This window comes from Elephas maximus, chromosome 11 (assembly GCF_024166365.1).
Source record: "Elephas maximus indicus isolate mEleMax1 chromosome 11, mEleMax1 primary haplotype, whole genome shotgun sequence".
NCBI classification, from domain to species: domain Eukaryota; kingdom Metazoa; phylum Chordata; class Mammalia; order Proboscidea; family Elephantidae; genus Elephas; species Elephas maximus.
The window spans coordinates 87,290,768-87,313,022 of record NC_064829.1 but is presented as its reverse complement, the minus strand read 5'-3'; the positions used below and the strand labels follow the sequence as shown (position 1 = coordinate 87,313,022).

Genomic DNA, 22,255 nt, shown 5'->3' with positions numbered 1-22,255 from the left:
GCACTTGGCTCCCTGCCTATGCTGCCCACCCCCACCCATTTCATTCGTATTCAGGTGAGCCCAGGATAGCAGAATTCCAGAGCAGGTGGGTGGAGGTGTCACAGCTGTGGGGGTCACAGTCGAGGGTTTATGGTTATCCCTGCCGGATGTCCTAAAGATCACAGGCACCTTCAAGCTGGCAAAGTCTTGACTGGTGCGTGAGGGCTTCAGTGTGGGTATCATTGCTGACCCTTTTCATACTGGGCCACCAGGCCCAGGCCTTCCAGTCCCTGACGCCAGTCATGTACAAAGCTGCGTGCAACGGAACCTGGAGACTGACCACATGGTGAGCCCGCAGGACACCCAAAGGGGCAGGGCACCATGCCAACCACCAGCCCAGCCTACAGTGTTACCTCCACCCTGTACCTGCATGGGGTCTGCATGATTCCCAGACTGGCCAAATCCCCAGCCACACTGTGAGACATAAGGACACTGGACCAGGAGACAGAGGGAGAATAAACTCAGATGTGTATACAGACGTCTGCTTGTCTCTAAAGTAGGAGTGAACATGCAGGACTCCCCCCCTCCCCCCCGCCCTTGTCTCTCCACCAGGGACCTCAGCCTGCCTGGAGGGGCAGCTCCATCTGGGAAAGGCCAGGGATATGGGGAGGATCTGGCCAGCCTCACATCCACACTGGGGTGCACATATAAGAGCTCTGACTTCACAGTGATCGCACAGGACAAAGCAGAACTGCCCATTGGGTTTCCAAGGCTGTAACCCAACCACCCACAAACCCCATCTCCTACGGAACCGAGTAATCCTGAGTCCCCAGGTCTCTTAACTACCAGAAGTCCCGCCTCTCAAGCCCTGCCCCCTCCAGGAACAGGAAGTCACGCCCTTTCAGCCTTGCTCTTTCCAGGCTCTGAAGCCCCGGGGGTTCCGCCCTTACCCGAGAAGCCCCGCCTCCTAGTCCAGCCCACAAAACCCCGCCTCAGACCGGAAAGTGTCACTGAGGCAGTCTAGGAAGTAGAGGAAGCCCTCGCGGTCCGTGGCCAGCAGGCCTCCGGTGTTATAGTAAACGTCGCCCGGGTGCCTCACGTCCCGTACCAACTTCCGTTCTAACAGCTCTCGCGGGCCTCTGTAGCCCATAAAGGGAGAGAGTTTCGTCACCCGGGTCACCAGCAGCCCCGCCTCCCCTGGGGATCAGAGTAACCAAAGAAAAAATAATAACTATGAACTAGAATCCCAGGAGCCCACCAGCCCCCCGCCGGGGGTTTCCAACAACAGTGGACTCTTCATCACCTAGGACTTGCCAGAGACAGAGACAGAGACAGAGGCAGAGAGAAACCCAGAGTCAGGGAGATCCAGAGATGGGAGAGGCACAGAGACAGATACCTAGAGATGGGGAGACAAAGTGACTCAAAGAGAGACAGGGATGAAAAGTGATACGGAAAGCCATGTAGAGAAAAACAGAGATAGGTAGAGACACAGAGATGGGAAGACCCAGAGACTGGTAGAGACATAGAGACACAGACAAGGGCAGGGAGACACAGAAAGCAAAAGACAGCAAGAGAGAGAAGGCAGCAGCAGGGGAGCCCATAAGAAACAGGGAAAGAGTAACAAGGGATGAATGAGGAACAGAGACAAATGAGATGAGAGGGACACAGAGCCTTGTAAGGCCCTATGAGAGAAGACATAGGAGAAAGTTCAGGACAAGAGGAGATTAATGACTCAGAAGACATAATCCTAACAGAAAGCTCAAGAGAACAATTTAGAGACAGATGCCCAGAGACCCAGAAGACCAGAGTGAGAAATTGAGTCAGTGGGATCAGAGGGAGCACCAAGAGACAGATGGCTCCAGAAGGGTGGCCAGACAGGCCAGGGACTTGGGGTCTGAGTGAGAGCTGTAAATACCCTCGCTGGGGTGACTAGTGAGTGTTGGGACTCTGGGTGGCTTGTTGCAGTCAAGAAGGAGCCTGAGGGTACCCGCTTCTCTCACACTCAGGGAAGATTCCCCAACCCCATACCTGGCTCTGTGGGGATGCACAAGCGACGATCATCACTCATGGCCTCCACAGCCTCCGTGTCAAACTGCATGAGCTCAAAAGGGGACAGTAACTGTAGGGGGTGGGGAGGAAGGTGTAGGGAGCTGTCAGCAGAGTCTCTGTGGGCTCTGCCCCAATCAGGGACACTGTCTTATTAGGCACCTGACCTACTCACTCAAAGGAGGGAGTTCACCTTGCCCAGGGCCCTGCAGTGCCCCGGGTGGTTGACGAAGCCACTGTTGTCCTCTGTGGAGCCATAGCCTTCCCAGATCTGAATGGGACCGAAGTGCTGCTGAAAGGTCTTCCACACTTCTGCCCAGAGTCCAATGTCCACAGCCAGACAGACCATGTGTTTCCTGTCTTTGGGTTGCTGCAGAGATATCCCGATGGGTGTGAGGAAGAGGCACTCTTGGGGCATGCCTTGAAACCCTTACCTTAGGGGAATTACCTAGGGGTGCTACTCTCAGATTCTTAGCCTGGGTTGCAACCTAGGGAGATGACTGAAGGCCTATACTTAGGGAGCTATTTGGGCTTCTTACATGAAGGTAGTTACCTGGAGTCTTTACCTGGAGGGTTACCTGCAGTGGGGTACCTGAGACGCTTGCTTGGGGGGGGGGTAGTTACCTGGGAGTTACTTGGGGGAGTTACATGGGGTCCTTTATCTGGGTGAAATAATCTGGAAATTTGCATGGAACTTTTACCTGTAGGCCTTACCTAGAGGTTACCTGAAAGATATGTGGAAGCCCCATCTGGGTGGTTCCCTGGGGCCCTTTACCTGAGGGTGGAGTACCTGGGGTTTTACCTGTAATTACCTGGAGGGATTAGCTGAGGAACTTACCTAGAGACAATTACGTGGGTTCTTTTCCAGGGAGGTTACTTGGGAGCCTTTACCTGGGGGTTATCGGGGGGATATCCAGAGGCCTTATCTTGGGAGGGATTACCATCATCTTGGGAGGGATATTGGGGAAATATCTGAGATCTCACCTGGGGAAGTTACCTGGGGGCATTACTGGAGAGTTACCTGGAGACCAGACCTCAACTGCTCTGTAAGGATGAGGCTGGCTCACATCTAGTGAGTTTACCCTGAGTCACACCCTGTTCTAGGTACTTTACATATATTTAAAACCACTTGCTCTTGAGCTGATTCTGACTCCTGGTGACCCCGTGTGTGTGAGAGTAAACCTGTGCTCCATAGTTTTCAATGCCTGGCTTTTCAGAGGGAGATCACCAGGCCTTTCTTCCAGGCACCTCTGGGTAGACAAACTTTTAAACTTTTGGTTAGCAGCCACGTGTATTAACCATTTGCACCACCCAGGGACTCCTACATATATTTAACTTGTTTAATTCCCACAGTACTCCTAGAGGTAGGGGCTATTATTATCCCCATTTTCCAAATGAGGACACTGAGGCTGAGAGAGGTACCCAAAGTAGCACAACTGGTCAATGAGTGAGCCACAGTCAGGTACTTTGTGTGGGACTCATTATCTGGGGCTTTTCCCTGGGGTGTTTTACCAGGGGGACCTTGCTTAAATCCTGTACCTTGGTTTATACCTAAGACCTTTATTTGGGATGTCAATAACTGGGGTGTTCACCATGGAACCCTAATCTTACAGCCTCACTGGGGGTCCTCTCCCAGGAGCCCTCACTTGGGGACCATTACACAGGTACTGCAGGATCTCGCCCACATAACAGGATCACAGTCACACCATGCTTCCGACAGTCATCCCAAAAGCAGGAGGCAGAGAACTTCGGGGCCAGGATGGCTCCTGAGGGTAAGGTTAAGGGGAGTTCAGGTCACGTTTCTAAGCCACTGTGAGAAAACACTTTGATTCTCTGAGTGTGGCCCCCTGAGCACAGGGACAATGTTGGGTTTATCCCTGTGTTCCTGGCCTAGCCAGGATTGCATCCATGGCAAGAGTTTAATGAGTGGCTAAGCACACAGCTGCTGCACATAGACAGGGCTGGGTTTGAATCCCATCTGCAGGATGTGTGAAAAGGGTGCCTGGTACAAAAAGAGCACCCACTAAATGAGGACTGTGAAAATTAATCACTATTGAAAATGATAAATGTTTTACAAAAGCCCAGCTGGGCTAATGGATGGCTTTGAGCATGGATGGGAAATATCTGAGGTCTCACCTGGGGGTGGTTATCTTGGATGTGTAGATGAGAAGGCAAGTGAGTGGGTGAATGGATGGATGGATGAGAAGGTAGATAGATCAATGGATGTCCACTTGGGTGAATATATTTCAGGGGTCACCAAAGTCACTCCAGGAAAGTGATTCCTTCTTTTCTGATCTCCTCCTATGAAGCTGTCTCTGTGGAAGGCATTCTCCTTACCTTATCTCTAACCTACACTAAAACTCTGCAAGCTAAATGTCATTATCCACACACCCAAAGGGGCAACTGCTCATGTGCTTGTGGGGGTAACAACTGTGGGTCTTATTTGAGGCCATTATTTTCGGCGAGGAGGTAAAATATAATGGCCTGTCTGTGAAAATGGATGAAAATGTTTCCAATGCCAAGTCCTTGAAAAAAAAAAACAACCAGCTCTGTTTGCAATCCTTAATAAAACACCTGACACAAGAAAGGCTTTCAAGGGCAGGTAAAACCAACAGGGGAAAGGTTGTTACTCAGTTTTTCAATGAATGGTCCACCTGTTGTCACCACCTGAACCTCCCAGTCCATCTTAGCGTCTCTAAGGTAGGACAACAGGCATGAGCTGCTTCCAACGTGATGAGTTAGGAAGCACACAGCACCCCCTGGAAGGTTCTTGCCAAGAATACTTGAACCTGAATCTAACAACGCCTCTGAAGGGAATTTCCAGTCTAGCAGAAAATGCAGGGAAAAGAGAAGGAGAGACCTAACAAGTAAATACAATGGGGAGACTTTGTTTAGCTGCAAAAAGACAATTAGACAATTGGGGAAATTTAACCATGGATTGGGCTGTAGATGATATTAAAGGGTTACTGTAAATTTTGTCAGGTATGATAATCACTTTGTGATTACATTTTTAAAGTCCTTATATGTTAGAGATACCTGCAGTAGTTACAAGCAAAAAGATACAATGTCTAAGATTTGCTCTAAAATAGTTTAGGAAAAAAAGAGGGAGTGCATATAAATTGGCCACATGTTAACAGTTGTTGAAGCTAGATGAGGATATGTGGGATATCATCAAACTATTTGCTCTACTTTTGTGTAAGTTTGAAATTTTCCATGATAAAATGCTTTAAAACAAACAATAGAGTAAAAAAGACAACAACAAAAAAACCCGGTTGCCATCAAGTAGATTCTGACTCATGGCAACTCCGTGTGTGTAAAACTGTGCTCCATAGGGTTTTCAGTGGCTGATTTTTCAGTCGTAGATAGCCAGGCCTTTCTTCCGAGGTGCCTCTGTGTGAGCTCGAACTTCCAACCTTTCGGTTAGCAGCAGAACCCGTTAAGCATTGTATCACCCCTGCACTTCAAAAAAAGGCAAATGGGAGGGAATAAATGAAACAAGCGCAGCAAAATGCTGATGGTGGCTGAAGCTGGATGGTAGGTACATAAGGATTCATAGTGTGTGTGTGTTTAGAAATGTACATAATAAAAATTTGAGAAAAAAGACAATGGAGAAGTCCAAGTCTGAACTCCAAGTCAGGTGTCCAGGTAGACAGCCCAAAGGAGACTTTGGCAAGCATTCCCTCACTGGCTTCTCTTTGGGCCATGTCACAAATCTGTCACCAGCATCTCCATTGCCTACCGAGTACCTTCAGAAGCTTCCCTGATGCCTGTGTCTGTTACTCATTTCAGCTTTTGTCACCTCATAACCAAAGCACAGCCATGCTGGGCTGTGTGAGGGTCCAAACCTCTCTTCCAGTAGCCCTGGGACTCCTTTCTTTGAGTTCCTTCTCAAAGCTGAGAACCCGGGGTGCTGGGTAGCCTATATGGTTTTGTCAACTTGATAGCCCCACCTTGAAGCCCACACTGGGATTCTGTGGATTGGAGAGGTCCTCGGGCAAAGGCTTACCGAGCTCCAGGCAGCCAAGGACTCCAAAGACAAGCCCCATCACATGATGCAGAGGCAGGACTGTGTAGATCACATCATCACCTGTGACCCCAAACAGGGACAGCATCCCAAACATACACAGCAGCTGCTCATGTGTGAGGATAACCGCCTTTGGGAGTCCTGGAGGATGAAGGAGTGGGAAGGGTGGGGTAGTGAATGGTCAGCACAGAAGCAGGGTGGGTCAAAGATGGGCCAAAGGTGGTAGACAGGGGTGGAATCTCCACCACCAGGGTTGTATTGGGGTTTGAGGATCTCAGAGTGTGGTCAAGTATGATTCATGGTTGGGTTTGGGGGGACAAATTTGATTTTCACTTCAGAGGCTAAAATCCAGCTGTGGGTAATCAATCAAGAACAGAGGCAGTATTTCAGTGTTGAACACTGGAATCACGCTGGGAGTCAATTGAGGTGAGGATTAGAGGGCAGGGTGGGTTTCAGAGGACAACTGTGAAGCACAGGTCAGGGTCAGAATTCAGAGATTGGGGACCAGGGCTGCTGGGCACCCTTACCAGTGGTTCCTGAGGTGTAGATGTACAGGGCAGGGCTTCCTGGTGAGATCCCTGCACGTAGGTAAGCAGGCACTGGGTCTGAGGGAGCAGCAGCTAAGATGGCCCCCAGAGCCTCCATGCCCAGCATTGGGGATGAGTTGCTGAGGTAGAAGCAGCACATGTTCTGAGCCTGCAGCTTGGGAAGGACTTCCTCCAGGCTCTCCCGGAGGTCTGTGGGAGCCAGTGAGAGGGGAAAGTGAGGCAAGAGGGGAAAGTGAGGCAAGGCCCACCTCGGGGGTTGGGAGTGGGGAACCTGAGACCCAGAGTTGGCAGTAAAGGAGCCTCCTGCCATGGAGGAAGAAGTTTGCCAAAAAAAAAAAAAAAAAAAAAAACGCTTTGAGATTCTTCAGTGGAGAATCCCATAGTTGGTATTTTTTTTTTTTTTTTTTTTTTGGCAAAAAGGATGGAAATAGCCATTGTGAAAAAAATAAAAATTGGTACTCTCAGAATATTTCCTGATAGATTTAACTTTAATTGCCTGTGAGAGTGAGTGGGAAGCAAAGGAATCTTTGCTCAGCCTCCACCATCACCACTGCCCTTTGAACTGCCATCCTCCCTGTCCCCTTCCACTGACCCTGAAGGGCCCTCACCTGGGTTGACCACCAGCAGCCCCGCTCCAGAGCTCAGCACAGTATGGACCAGAGGTGCCCCCTGGCTGTGCGTGTTGATCCAGGCTGCAGGGCAGCCTAGCTTGGCCAGCCCCAGCCACAAGCCCAGGGCAGGAATGGCCTGGATGGCCAGTACCAGGAGGGCGGTTGGCTCCTCAGCAGACAGGCCAGTGTGGCCACCCAGCTTGGCCTTCAGGGCCCATGCCACCCGGCAGGCCTGGGTGTCCAGCTCTCCGAAGGTGACCTTGCAACCCTCAGGCCCCATGCACACCAAGGGCACGCGGTCCAGCTGTGCTCATGCCACTGCTCAAAGGCATCCATAAAGGTGCGGGATGGCCATTGGTTCAGCTGTGCCCATATCTGCAACCCCAGGCGGATGACCCAGACCACAAAGGCAACGTCAGCTGGCAACCAGCACAGCCCTGGGGGTAGCCTGGCTGGCAACAGGGTTAGTGTGGCAGCTGCGGCCACTAGGCTAACCGAGTGGGGCACCCAGAGGCCGAGCCAGGGTTGCACCAGAACAACCAGGCCAAGCAGCACACCACAGGTGGGGTCTCCCAGCAACCAGCGCAGCACCAGGGCCATGGCAGCCGGCCATGCAGACTGCCGCAGGGCCCAACAGCAGCAGCAGCAGCAGCAGCAGCTGGACCAGCCTTGGTCTGACGCCCATTGCACTGGCTCCCTCCTTGAAGTGGCAGCGGTATGCATAGTCTCACCTCTACCACCCGGGCTGGCTGTCCCTGACCTCTGGACCCCCCAGGCCAACCCACCAGGCCCACTTCCCTGGAAGTTTCCCAGGAACTGTTGACAGTGGCTTCTTCTGGTCAGGCCTCTGTTCCTGACCCTGCTGTGATTGTCTGTTTTGCTCTGCTGGGGATTCTGCCTGGCTCCAGTTCCTCTGAGTTTGTCCCTGCCCACCTGGGCCCCTCTTGTCTGTCACATTTGTCACTCCTTTGCCTCTGCCATCATCTATAGGATCCCCTTTCCTCTCCCTGGCCTGTCCCCCCATCTGGTGGCCTGTCTTCCCTCTGCCTTTGTGGCTAACTTCTGTAGACCCAGTTTTCTGCCCCTTCATTGGTACCACCAGCCTCCTCTGTCATCCCTCCTAGCTGTCCTTTGGACCCAGCCCTGACTCGCTCTAGAGGTCTCTGCTCCAGGACTGGCACCTCCCTCTTCCTTCTCCTCATACACACGCTGTGCACCAGGTCCTTGGGCAACAGGCAGAAATCCTGCCCTCAGGCAGTTGACGATCCAGTTTGGGAAACTGAAGATAAACAGGACCAGAAGTCAGGCCTTGCCAGCAGCACTGCCCACAATCTGCACACCTAAAGAGGTTCTCCTGTGGTGTCCACTTAACCCATAGGGAGATGGGACTCAGCCAGGCTACACCCCTATCCACAGGACCCTGGACCACGAGCTGCCGAGGGAGCAGGAGTCACCTGCAGCCTTGGTGCCATGATCCCAGGAGCTTAGCCCCCTGCCAGCTACCCAGGGGATACTCAGTGAATGAGCACATGCAGTGTCAGAGCTCAAACCCAGCTCTATAGCCCACCCTTGCTTCACTGGGGGCCAGGAGCTTAGACATCTGTGTGTGGTTGGAACTGAAAGGCCTTGGCAGTTAACCTCTGGGAGTGGGCTGGGCTCCAAGATCTGTGATTAGCTAAGGACTCCAGGAAGGTTCAGCTGGGCCTGTTCCTCCAGGCTGCACTCATGTCCCTCACCAGCTCCACATAGGCTTGGCATTCAAGCCAGAAGCCTCCCACCGTGCTGGAGGAGGATGAGAGGTGCCCCCGGGCAGGCTGCCAGCTTGATGATGTGGCCTGTGAAACTGCAGGCCTGTCTTCAGCCACCCACTGGGCCCAGGGATCCTGGTCACTGCTTGTTATGGATTGAATTGTGTCCCCCAAAAATGTTTCAGCTTCGCTAGGGCATGATTTCCAGTATTGTGATTGTCCATTTTGTCATCTGATGTGATTTTCCTATGTGTTATAAATTCTACCTCTACGATGTTAATGAGGCCAGATTAGAGGCAATTATATTAATGACGCAGGAATCAATCTACGAGATTAAGTTGTGTCTTATATCAATCTCATTTGAGATATAAAACAGAGAAGCGAGCAGAGAGACATGGGGACCTCATACCACCCATAAACAAGAGCCCGGAGAATAGCACAGGACCTGGGAGCCCTGCGCAGAGAAGCTCCTCCACCAGGGAAGAGTGATGACAAGGGGCATCCCCAAGAGCCAACAAAGAAAGCCTTCCCCTGGAGTTGGCACCCTGAGTTCAGACTTCTAGCCTCCTAGACTGTGAGAGAATAAATTTCTCTTTGTTAAAGCCATCCACTTGTGGTACTTCTGTTATAGCAGCACTAGATGACTAAGACATTGCCCATGCCCCACGTGGCCACTGTGCTCAGCCCCGTTACCACTTCCCAGAACTTGTGCTCTCAGTGGCCAAGGCACATATCCTGGGGCTTGTACCACTTCAAAGCATCCTGACCTCAAAATCCCTCATAAACCGCCCCCAAAAGTCAGGTGCTCAACCAAAATACCTATCAGAATGGGGACAGGGGTGGGGTGGGAAACTGACATCCCAAAGATCCGACAGTCTAGTTGGTGGATCTGGGAGGTGGGGCCTCGAAATCTGCATTGTGGGCAGCAGCCAGGAGTCTGAAAAGAGGGGTTCCCATATGTGACCTCCATCTCCGAGACCCACCTCAGTCGGGGCAGAGCCTGCCCCCTCCCCACAGGAGCAAAGGTTCCAAGAGAGCCAAGCACCAGCCCTATGCCCATTCCTTACCCAGTCCCCCAGAACAGAAGCCCAGGATGGCGGCAGGAGCCTGTGGTTGAACATGGAATAAACTCAGAGATGGATGGGCTGAGCCCTACACACACAGCCTAGGGGAGATACCCACGGTCCCGGCGCTCATGGCTTCATGTCTCAGGCCCCATGGCTCACTGTCCTTTATTACATCCCAAGACCCATCCTCAAGTCCTTGGTGGGTCCACCTGACTCACCTAGGCATCTGACCAAGGAGGGGATACCCTGGTCTTCGTGGGATATGCTGGGCCCCCACCCAGTCCTCCACTGGGGCTGGACAGCAGCCCCAGACTTTGCCCCTCCCCACCCCACCCACACAGGAAGGGGAGATGGAGATGCGAACCAGGTGTAGGGCCACCAGTCAGTGCCCCACGTCCAAGGGTCTGAGTGCCCTGTTCAGGATGGAAATGGTCCAGTTCTCAGAGGTGGTCAGGTTTCTGAAAGGTCCAAGTATGTGGGAGGAAATGAGAAAGAAGGGCTGGCCTCCCATCAGGTCTGGAGAAGGAGTGGAGGCAGAGAAGGGGTACCTGGGCTCAGGTGCGAGCGATCTGATGGTGGAAGCATGATTAAGATACCACTGCGGGTTTGGCTTGCCCTGGGCACGCAGGACAGGTGTGAGTAGACTGCCTCACTCAGGGACATGGTGTGACCCGTATCCACAAGGGTGTGCACTGACTCACGGGACATGATAGATCCTGCGGTGGGTGTGGCCAGACTGTGCAAGGCGTGGCTGAACGCACTGTGGGCGCGGTCTGGGACCGTGGGGTGTGACTGGGCCTGCAGTGGGCGTGGCCTCAGTAACCGAGGCGTGAGTGGGCCCCGGATCAGGGAGCGGGGTGCGCCGCCAGGTGGCGCTCGAGCAGCGCACGGTGCGAGAAGACCTTGCCGCAGGCTGGGCAGGGCGCACGCTCAGGGCGGTGCGTGCGCATGTGCACGTTGAGTGAGCTCTTCTGCGTGAAGCGTTTAGCACAGACAGCACACTGGAAGGCTCGCACTCCCGTGTGAGTGACCATGTGCTTGAGCAGGTAGTCGCGTAGCGAGAAGGATCGCCAGCACACGGCGCACTGGTGCGGCTTCTCCCCTGTGGGCGAAAGGACGGGCCGTACATACACGTTAGCCGGGTGGAAGTCCCCGGGACACCCTGTCGTACAAGGAACCCCCCTCCCCTGGGGTCTGCCCCTCACCCTAGGATCATCCTGACCCGCAGGGACACCCTTCTCACTCCCAGACTACTTCTGTCATCCCGAGATCCCACTGCCTCACAGGGACCCCTACTCCCCAACTCCTGACCTTCCCTCCACCACGGGCAGAGATAAACATCAGGGTCTCCGTTCACCTCTGCACTCCAAACTGCACTGTGCCTGCCTCAGGGAGATACTTGGGCAGGCCTTGCTTCGCCACAATTCCCTACCCCATCCTCCCCATGCCCACAGAGTGCTCCTCAACTCTGACAACTAGTCTCAATTCTGAGGACACTATGGAAAGGCCCCTCACCCCTATGTGAAGACAGAACCTGACACACCTGCCTCCTTCCTGCAGGAAGCCCCCGTTGCCCGAAGCCCCTGTTGCCCAAAGCCCCTGCCTGATGTAACGTAACTGCAGCACACAGTGAGCTGTACCCCTCACTCTGGATCAGAGGAGGGTAGGCAGGCTGTATCAGCATCAGAGGACTTCCGGGCACAGCCTGCCAGGAGGCCCCCCAGACCAACCAGGTCCCAGCACCTGACTCAGACTACACACTTCAGGCAAAGTGTGCACTGCCTTGGGGACCCTGGAAGGTCCTCCACATGCTGACCACCCAGCACCCCTTCTTCTGCCTGTCCCCTTCCTCCCCCTGCCCCCTTCCTTTCTTCTCCCCATCCTCCCCAAGACACCCAGAGAGAGGTTTTAAGATGTAAGTCACATCTCATCACTCCCCAGCCCAGAATATTCCTCTCCACTAACGGTGAAATCCTAAATTCCTGCCCTGCATGGTGCGCACGCACCCACACACCCACACACCCACCCACCCACCAACACCCACACCCACACCCCCCTCCACTGTGGCATGGTCTTCCAGCCAAATCTCTGCTTTCCTTGACAACACCAAGCTCAGCCTTGATCAAACACCCATCCGCTCCCACCTCAGGCCTGGCTCAGCACAGCCAGCCACACTTCTGAGCTCCACCCTTGTGCTCCACTGGTGGCCCTGTGGTTAAGAGCCTTGGAAACCCTATGGGGTAGCTCTACTGTGTCCTATTCAGTCCCTATGAGTCAGAATCAACTCCATGGCAATTGGCTTGGTTTGGTTTAGTCGCTTCACAGCAGTCCCTCTAACCCATCCTAGCACTGGTCTGAGGGAACTTTGCTGCAGTCTTGGTGAAGCCCCCTCTTCCCTCCCTCCTGGGCTGTGGGGTATTTACATTGCAGCACCTGCCTCCTCCTGCCCCAGGTGCAAGGGCTCCTAAGGCCCTAATCTTGCCCCCTTTCTGCAGGTTCCATATGCTCTTCTTAGGCCTGTGCGCTCCTCCTCCCCTTCGACCCCTGACCTGCTGTCCGGAGAGGCCCAGTCCCTGCTCTCCAGCCTGGCCTGGGCTAAGCCTACCAAGGGCTAAGCCTCCCGCTCGTTCCGGGTTCCTGCATGGGGAGCTACAGCTCCCACCGCCACCACCCTTCCGAAGGTCCTGGGCAGGTTCGTGTTTCCCCCACATAGCCTCAGGATCCCCACCTATAAATCGAGGTGGCAGAATGGACAGGAAGGGGCACTCCATGGCCTGCTCCCCAAAACTGAGTCAGCCCACAAGGCATCCACTTGGGCTCAATATTCAGGCCCCCTGGGGTCACCAAAGAACAGGGCTAGATGGATGAACAGTTTACCGAAGGTGCAGCCAAGGCCTGGAGCCAGGCAGCCCCCTCATTATCCACCAGTCTGCTGCTTCAGGCCCCCTGGAATCACATGACGAAAAAGGGCCAAACCAGGGCCGCACCCGAGCCCCGTGGCCCCAGGGCCCGCCCCTCCCGTGACCAGGGACCGGGGGCTCAGAGCCCCGTGGCCCCAGGGCCCGACCCCTCCCGTGACCAGGGACCGGGGGCTCAGAGCCCCGTGGCCCCAGGGCCCGACCCCTCCCGTGACCAGGGACGGGGGCTCAGAGCCGCGGGCGGCAGGGCCCGACCCCTCCCGTGACCAGGGACCGGGGGCTCAGAGCCCCGTGGCCCCAGGGCCCGACCCCTCCCGTGACCAGGGACCGGGGGCTCAGAGCCGCGGGCGGCAGGGCCCGACCCCTCCCGTGACCAGGGACCGGGAGCTCAGAGCCCCGTGGCCCCAGGGCCCGACCCCTCCCGTGACCAGGGACCGGGGGCTCAGAGCCCCGGGCCGCAGGGCCCGACCCCTCCTGTGACCAGGGACCGGGGGCTCAGAGCCCCGGGCGGCAGGGCCCGACCCCTCCCGTGACCAGGGACCGGGGGCTCAGAGCCCCGGGCCGCAGGGCCTCCCCGCTCACCCGAGTGGATGAACATGTGCTTGGTGTAGTTCTTCCGAGAACTGAACGTCTTGCGGCAGTGGCTGCACTCATAGGCAGGCGTCTCTGCGGCGGAGGGGCGCGCCGCGGCGCCCAGTGTGGCCGGAGCAGGGGCTGGAGCCGGAGCTGGCGCGGGGGACGGGGCAGGAGCCTCCCCTAGCTGCGCAGCAGCACCCACAGAGGTACCCGGAGCTGTGTCAGGCTGGAGAGCCGGGTAGAAGGCGGGTGGGGGCGCAGGGGTCGGCGGTCCCGGAGCACCCAGGTGAAAGGGGAAGAGTGAGGCGGTCGGCCCGGCGGTCTTCACGCCCGGTGGGCGGGGGCCGGCCAGGACGCAGTCAGGTTGGTCAGGGGCAGAGGTCTCCACAGGACAGGCCTCGGCGGCAGTACCATCCTCATCGTGCCAGGCGGAGATGTAGCTGTCAGGAAATACGTCCTCGGCCGCTGCAGCTCCCCGGAAGTCCTTCCCAGCGCCGCCGTAGTCAGGGAGGCCAGTGGGCGCAGGAGGGTCCTCGCGTGCACTGCCTGCGGTGGTATCCAGGAAACCAGCGGTGCAGTCAGCAAAGGCAGGGGGCGCCTGGCCTTCACCCGGGCCACTGCCACCCGCTTCTCCATCCTCGCCATCCGTCTCATCGTCTGTCTCATCGTCGTCGTCGTCGCCACCATCCTGGGGGGGTGCAGGGACTGCCAGGTCAGCGTCAGGAGCCTGGACCTTGGCGGGCACAGGGGGCGCTGGCAGCTGCAGGCGCGCCGGCTGGCGTTGCTTGCGGCTGTGTGCCGTACCGGAGTGGCCTGTCGGGCGAGCGGCCAGGAGGTGGCGGAGGCGGTGGCGTAGCTGCGCGGGTGCAAGCGGCGGGGGCACTGATGCGGGCAGGGGTGCAGGCACCGGGGTGCCTGGGACAGGGGCGCGCCCGCGTGCGATGATCTGCGTGCATTCGTCAATGACCGTCTGGATGCGCAGCACAGATGCGGCCGTGAGCACCTGTAGCGCTTCGCCTTGTGCCACCACCAAAGAGCCGCTGTAAAGGAACTCCACGAGCTGGCGCACCGTCTGCGCAGGAACCACCGGCGGCACGCGGATCTCCGAGTGGCCTAGCAGCAGCTTGTCCTGGAAGAAGGGCGAGCCGGCAGCCAGCACACAGCGGTGTGCGCGCAGGGAAGCCTCGCGGATGCGCACGGTCACATCGCAGAAGTGGCCGCCCAGTCGCTGGCCGTTTAAGGTCTCGAGCAATGAGCGAGAGAAGTTTTGCAAGTGGATGTGGTGCACTGCCTCCGCCGCAGCCATCTGTGCAAGACAGGGAGGAGGGAGGAGAGGTCAGCTGGGGATCATCCTCTGTCCCAGCACATGGCACAGCCAAAGGCCCAACCCTGCGCCCTCAGACTTCCCCAGGACCTCAGCAGCTCCCTCTGCCTCCGCAGCCCCCAGCACACCACACCCCCGAAAGAGGATGAGATACCCCCCCATGCCAAACGTCTGCCTTCTCCCTTCCCCCTCCTTACTCACTGCTCAGGGCCCAGGACTCAGCCTGCCCATCCCTGGCCCACGTGCCTCTACCTCCAGTATGAGTATGCTTTCCCCATGTTCCCTTCTCAGGGGCAACCCTGTGGAGAAGAGGCCAGGGACTGTATCCAGAGCTGGCTGCCCCTCAACCCAAACAGCAGACCAGGTGGTGGAAACACTGGACCCTGTCCCCACTACCCTGGCTGCGACTCCTCCCACTCAACCCAACCCCCAGACTCCCGAGCATCTAAGGCCTTTTGTAGACCCTGGGGCTGCTGATTTAGAACAGGGTTATGTTAGATAGTGTATGGAGAAGTCCTCCTGGGGGATGGGAGATGGGGTGGGTGAGTCGGGGTATGCGTGACACAGAGTTGAGGATAGGCTGGGCATTAGTCTGGCAGACACCCCACATGAAGCCAGATTTTGGTCCCTGGCAGACCCCAGCCCAGCTGGCAGGGAGGTGCCTCTTGCTGCCTCTTGGGGTCTTAATGGGGCCCATGGGACACAGAATATAGGTATGGCAGAGAGGGTGTGGGTGGACAAGCATAGGGGTGTGTGACCAGGTGGGCAAAGGTGCGCTAGGTCAGCATGGCTGGGCAATCCAGAGCTTTTTGTGAATTCTCATCCAGTTATCAGGGCATTTACCACCCTCCAGCACTGGGAAGTGGAGGGGGTACCCCCAGAGGGGACTTTGCCAAGCCCCTGCTACCTCACATGCCAGGCAGGTGACCCCACACTCGCTCCATGGGCTTCCCCTGACAAACAAGGATGGAGCAACTGGCTCACCCCACACCCAATCTGCACACACCTCCAAGCTTCACCTACAGTCTGGGGAAGAAGAGTCGGGACATGGCGTGTATCCTGAGATCCACCCACTCTGGTGCTCAAGCAGGGTCTCACAGCCCCAGAGGGGTTCCACTGAATCCCGTCTCTACATCTTCGGGGTCTTTTGGGGTCTCAGCCTCAACCCCTCTGGCTCCTGATGCCCCCCTTCCCCGCCTTCCGGCTGCTCAGGCCAGACTCCTCTTTCTTGCATCCCCCACATCTGACTCCCTGGTCCACTTTGCACACTTTTACTGCCCCAGTTATCACCGGCCTGTACTGTGGCAGTAGACTCCTCACCGGACCCCTCCACGCCCACTACCTCCTCGTTTATTCCCCACACAACAGCCAGAGGGAGCCCGCTGAGACCTAACTCAGATCGGGACTCTCCTCTGCTCAGAACCCTCTATGACGATGAATTCTTGGTATTCCTCAAACGGCACGTGCCATTACTTCAGTCAAAAGAACCCTTCCCCGTCTTTATTCACCAGGTATCTAAACGACTTCAACTCTGGCCCAGGTGATGGAGGCTGAAACCTGTGCATCACATTAAAGGGCATTCCTCAGCTGGCTCGCCGCCCTGCCCCCCCCCGGCCCCGCCCCGCTCCTCTGCGGGCTCCGATTCCTCTTTCCAGATACAGGGCCTTCCTGGATACCTCAGAACAAAGGCCCACCTCTGAGACCCGCCACCCAGGTCCATCCTCCGGGTCTGACGTCGCGTTCCTACCGCCACGCCTTTGCCCATGCCACGCATTTTACTCAAAGCATTCTCTCCCATATTCCGTACCATTGCTAGCGCCCCAACCTGCGCCCCGAGTCCCCTCTCAGGTCCGCTGCGGCTGCACGGGTGCAAGCCCCCTACCGCCCTAAGTCTCCCGCCTCCGCGCCCTTGCTAGCGCCGTGCTCCGGTCCTGCAGCGCCCCCTCGCGTCCGCCGCAGCGTACGCTCTGCAGCTCTCCGAGCCCAGTACGAGCGCCTCTCCCCTGGCACACCCGGGCATCGTTGCGGGCTCAGCAGCAGGGGGATGCCCGCCCGCTCGACCCCACCTTCTGCTCCTCCTCAGACACCAGGCTGGGCCGTGACCTCCTCCTCCTCACCGCCACCAAGGCCGCACTTCCGGGCCACAACCCGGGCGGAACACAATTCTACTGCGGCCGGGGCGCTGGGGAACGCCGGCCCGAAGCACGTTTCCGGCATTTCCATGGAAATCAGATGCGCCGACTGGCAGCACTTCCGGCTGCCTACCTGTATGGAACTAAAATTTTGGAAACGGGGGCTGACCAGGCGCTAGGAAGCTGTCTGTCAGAGCAGGGTTCCGCCGTCCCCGTGGAGGCAGGGTGGAATTTGGGAGCTGTGTTGTTGTCAATCCCTTGCTTGCACACCCCACGGTGAAGATGGTGGACTGTAATGGAGAACAGGCGCGTAGTCCAGGCTTAAGCACTCATGGCCCATCCTGGCCAGCTTAAACCCCGCTGCAACATCACATCAAAGGGAGGCGGCATTTTTCTCATAACACAGTGGGGACAGGAGTCGCGTTTGCCCCCTAGCCCGTCCTGTTGCTGGGTGGAAACCCCAGGTTCTGCTGGGTGTCACTCCTCTCAGCCAATAAACGAGAGTCTGAGGTGGGAGAGGAAAATCTGGTGGTGTAGTGGATAAGTGCTATGGTTGGTAGCCAAAATCCGGCAGTTCGAATCCACAAGGAGCTCTTTGGAAACTCTAGGGGGCAGTTCTCCTCTGCCCTAAGGGTCCCTATGACTCAGAGTCAACTGGATGGCAACAGGTTTGGTTTTCTGGTTTTCGTCAGGTGAGAGATCAAGAAAGGTGATTTTATTTGGTTGCACAAGGAAAGGAATAGTTAGGGTTGTTGCCATCAAGACTACCTAGTGAGGGCGAGAGGGAAGATTACTTTTATGGGGTTGAAAGCAGGAAGTTCTTACAAGTTACATCAACAACATTCTTAATCATACTACATAGGCCCAATGGGGTTTACATATAACTTCATTCCTCAGGTGTTCAGAAAATGGTGGTTAAAATTCACCCAGAATTGGAGAGTTGCTGTGTGTGAGGTACCAAATGAGATAAAAGGTTAACCTGAATGTCAACATGGTGCCTCGACCAGTTTCCACCAATTTCCTCTATTTTTTGGCAGAAGTTAAGGAAAGGGGAACCAGGATGTTGACTTAAAGCTACAGGGTGTGTCAAGCAAGTTACTTGAGGCAGTGAAATTTTCTGAAGCCTGGGGACCTCTGTTTTAGTCCTACCCCAGCTATATGCAGGGCATAGGTGAGCATAGGGGAGCCAACGCCACCAAGGCCATGGCTACCATCCCCTGCCCAGAGCCTAGGTCCCAGCTGGAAGGCAGAGGCAGTAAGACCCCACACACCCCCACCCCACAGGACCACCAGGCTCATCTGCCCTAAGGCGAGGAGTGAACAAATGAATGGATGTAAGCCTTCTGCATCCCACACCCTGGGCCAGAACTCAGAAAAGTAAGGGAGGTGAGCTGTGGTTGCATAAGCCAGGAGAGTGGCAAGTGGCCAGACCTCAAAGACCAGAAAGCGTGAGATGGGACAGAATCTATGGGAAGAGCCATCCAAAGGAAACAGCCTCTTGTCTGCAAGGCCCTGAGATGAGGCAGCTGTGCAGGATGCCCAAGAGCCAGGCCCACTAGCCAGTGAGGTTGGAATATTGGGCAAGCTAGGCTTTTGGCTCTACTTCTGGGGGCTGAAGGGAGGTAGGAGGTCCTGGAGCTCAAGTTCAGAAGACCTCAAGGCCCCAGTGGATCACATGCCCTAATCCCCTGGAATCTGTGAATGCGATAGTACCTGTGAATAGTTGTACTGCATGGCAAAAGGGGCTTTGCAGATGTACTTGTATGGTCCCTGAGTGGCCCAAAAGGTTCGTGTTCAACGGCTGATTCATCCAGCAGTGCTGCAGAAGAAAGGCCTGGCGATCTGCTTCCATAAAGAGTACATTCAAGAAATCATACGGAACTCACTTCTACTCCATAATACATGATCTTCATGAATTGGAATCGACTACACAGCAACTGGAAACCCTGGTGGCATACTGATTAAGTACTACGGCTGCTAAGCAAAAGACTGAGAGTTCAAATCCACCAGGCGCTCTTCGGAAATTCTATGAGGCAGTTCTATTCTGTCCTATGGGGTCACTATGAGTCAGAATCGACTTGACAGTAGTGGGTTTTTTGGTTTGATACAGCAACCAGTAATCACCTGCCCTTAAAATGAGATGGTCCTGAATTAATTGGATGGGCTGAATAATTCCTGGGTGGTGCAATGGTTTGCTCTCAAGTACTAACCTAAAGGTTTATGGTTTGAACCCACCCAGTAGTACGATGGGAGAAAGACCTGGCAGTCTCCTTCCATAAAGACCACAGCCAAGAAAACACTACAGAGCAGTTCTACTCTGCAACATATGGAGTTGCCATGAATTGGAGTCAGCTCAATAGCAATGGGTTTTTAGAAGGTAACCATGAGGTCCTTAAAGACAGAAGGGGAAGGCAGAGAGATTTGAAGTAGGAAAAGGACTCCACAGGCTTTGAAGGTGGAAGGGGCCACAGGATGAGAAATGTAGGCAGTCTCTAGAAGCTGAGAATGACCCCTGGCCAACAGCCAGCAAGGAAATGGGGGCTTCAGGCCTACAACCACATGGAACTGAGTTCTGCCAATGACCTGAATGAACTTAGAAGCAGATTTTTCCTCCAAACTTCCAGATAACAGCCAAGCCCAGCCAACACCTTGATTGTGGCCTTATGAGTTCCCGCCTAAGGAGCAGCCTGGACTTCTGACTACAGAACCGTGAGCTAATAAATGAGTGTTGTGCTAAGCTATTGGGTTTGTGATAATTTTTTACAGTCCCATTTGCACACTTAAAGGGCTGTGGGATGGAAGGTGGACCCAATAGTATGGCAAACACAGGAGGCCAGGTAGGCAGCAATGGGAGAACACGGGACAGATTCAGGGTAGGACGGAAAGGACAGGGCTTCAGAGGAGGTATCAGCCTTGAGGGGAGAGACTGGGAGGATGCTGGTGAGATGAGGGCATGGCCCAGTATCCCTGGGTATTGTTAGGTGAATGGAGTCAATTTCAACTAATAGAGATCCCATGTGACAAAGTAGAACTGCCCCATAGGTTTTCCTAGGTTGTAATTACAGGAGCAGATAGCCAGGTCTTTTTCCTGTGGAGCTGCTGGGTGGGTTCAAACCGCCAACCTTTCCGTTAGCAGCCAAGCGTTTAACTGTTTTGCCACCAGGGTTCTTTTTAGGCCTGAGTAGGCAGGAAGAGAAAGGAGCCCTGGTAGTGCAGTGGTTGAGTGCTCAGCTGCTAATTGAAAGGTCAGAGGTTCAAACCCCTAACCACTCCGTGGGAGAAAGATGTAGCAGTCTGTTTCCGTAAAGATTTACAGCCTTAGAAACCCTATGGAGTAATTCTACTCTGTCCTATAGGGTTGCTATGAGTCGGAATTGACTCAGCAGCAATGATTTTTTTAGGCAGGAGGAAGAAACTGAGGCCCAGACCCCTCTGGCAGAAAAAAGAGGTGGCAGCTGAAGCTGCAAGAGTCACAGGCCTTGATAAAATGTCTATTTTGCTTTTCTGTCCAAAGACCTTGTCATGGTGATCAGGGGGCATGTGGATGAATAAGTACAGCTGAGGGCACGGGTTAAATAAAAGTGGGGTGGCAGGTCAGGGGGCTGGGGTTGTGGCCTGCAAATGAAAATCCCAGGCCGAGCCGCAGAATCTGGGGGAGTGATGAGGGATAGAAAGGGCAGGCACCACCAGCTGGGCATGGGGAAGAAGCTGTGAGACTCCAACTGCCTCAAACACATGAAAAGAGCACAAGAAATCGATCGCTGGGGTGGGCCAGGGAGAGGTACAAGCCCCCAGATACCAAGAGCCCTCCAGGGCCCCTCAGCCCTTTCTGCTGCCAGCTCCATCAGGGTCCCTTACCTCCCTCCCTGCTCCATTCTCATCTGGTGCCTCCTTCTGTGGCAGCCGCTGTCCAAGGGTAAAGCCCAGTGCTTGGGGTCCCAATGCCTACAAACCCAGCCCCAACCTGGCAGGCCTATGCCAGGTGTGGGGTCTATGGTGTGTCAAGTGTGCAGTCTGGGCTATGCCAGCTGTGGGGTATGAGCTATACCAAGTCCCGGGACCCAGGCACACACCTCTGCCAGCCAGGAGCATCCACCTAGCAGAGGGCAGAAACACTGAGCATGCCCACTGAGAAATGCTTCCTGGCCCAAGGCAGAGGGGTAGAGGTGAAGGAGTTCCCTGGCAAGGTGGATACCTACAGCTGATGGTTGAACGGTTCTGGGAAGCCATGTCAGAGGTGGAGGGAAGGACATGACAGATCTCAGAAGCTGCAGCTTGGGGAAGGGGCTGGAGGGGAGACTGGACCCAGGCCCAAGTGGAGGCCATGGAGGTGACAGGAGCAATGGGGTTAAGTATGTGGTAATTTATATATGACATACAATAAGTGGCCTTCAGGGCCAAGATGGTGGAATAGTCAGACACTTCCTGTAGTCAGTTTTACAACCAAGACCTAAAAAAAAAAAGTGAATTGATAATATATACCAATCTAGGAGCTGTGAACATCAAAGACAACGTTGAGGAGTGGGACTGAGCGGCAGGGGGAGGGAAAGACAGTTCAGAAGCAGCAAGGATTTGCCAGACCTGACCTGGCCAGCACACTGCAGGCTGGATCTGCTGGCATGCTTGGGGTGAGGCAAGCAGTAGCGCTCGGGACACGTTTTCCACACCGAGAGAAATTGAGCGGCAGAGAGTCTGCACAAACCTCCGGAACCAGGGAGAAGCAAAGCTAAATCTGCGAGAAAGTTAAGTGCAAGGGTCTAACCCACCTTATGGGATCAAAAAAACCCTCTCCCCTCTGAGAAGTACCTCTTTCCCACTCCCGGGTCTGCTCTGGTCCAGTCCAGCTTCAGCAAGTGCAATTGCCATGCCCCTGGGCTGAAAGTGGGACCTGTCCATCACGTGAATAAATATATGCACACTCATGTTCATAGCAGCACCGTTCACAATAGCAAAAAGATGGAAACAACCTAGGTGCCCATCAACAGATAAATGGATAAACAAATTATGCACGCAACGGAATACTGTGCAAAGATAAAGAACAATGAGGTATCGGATAAACACCTCACATCATTGATGAATCTGGAAGGCATTATGCCGAGTGAAATTAGTCAAGCACAAAAGGACAAATATTGTATGAGACCACTATTATAAGAACTCAAGAAAAGGTTTAAACACAGAAGAAAACATTCTTTGATAGTTATGAGGGTATGGAGGGAGAGGAGAATTTACTAACTAGATAGTAGACAAGAGTTATCTTAGGTGTAGGGAAGGACAACACACAA

General features: G+C 54.9%; 2 protein-coding genes across 4 annotated transcripts; both read right to left on the bottom strand.

Moving 5' to 3' along the window:
* Window positions 1–946: 946 nt before the first annotated feature.
* Window positions 947–7,894, bottom strand: SLC27A5 (solute carrier family 27 member 5). The gene is given in 10 exon segments (XM_049902338.1): window positions 947–1,176; window positions 2,008–2,098; window positions 2,201–2,395; window positions 3,672–3,713; window positions 3,715–3,791; window positions 6,032–6,190; window positions 6,577–6,786; window positions 7,206–7,526; window positions 7,529–7,835; window positions 7,837–7,894. Coding segments are annotated over 10 exon segments (1,689 nt in total). The 5' UTR covers window position 7,894.
* Window positions 7,895–10,347: 2,453 nt separating this feature from the next.
* On the bottom strand, window positions 10,348–16,987 carry ZBTB45 (zinc finger and BTB domain containing 45). 3 transcript variants are annotated; one of them, XM_049900428.1, is made up of 3 exons: window positions 16,649–16,732; window positions 13,524–14,823; window positions 10,348–11,125 (listed from the first exon to the last, which is right to left on the bottom strand). In XM_049900428.1, the coding sequence occupies exons 1-3, from the start codon at window positions 16,649–16,651 to the stop codon at window positions 10,869–10,871; spliced, it is 1,560 nt and encodes a 519-aa protein (XP_049756385.1). In that variant the 5' UTR covers window positions 16,652–16,732; the 3' UTR covers window positions 10,348–10,868. The 3 variants fall into 3 exon arrangements, with proteins under 3 accessions (XP_049756385.1, XP_049756387.1, XP_049756386.1); XM_049900430.1 differs by lacking the exon at window positions 16,649–16,732 and adding an exon at window positions 16,536–16,620; XM_049900429.1 differs by lacking the exon at window positions 16,649–16,732 and adding an exon at window positions 16,908–16,987 and having other exon boundaries at window positions 10,349–11,125.
* Window positions 16,988–22,255: the final 5,268 nt, after the last annotated feature.

Excerpts from the sequence above, each read along its gene's own strand:
- ZBTB45 (XM_049900428.1), bottom strand. Across the intron at positions 11,126-13,523 it reads GCACATGTTCATCCACTCGG|GGGAGAAGCCGCACCAGTGC; the intron begins GTGAGCGGGGAG and ends TTTCGCCCACAG.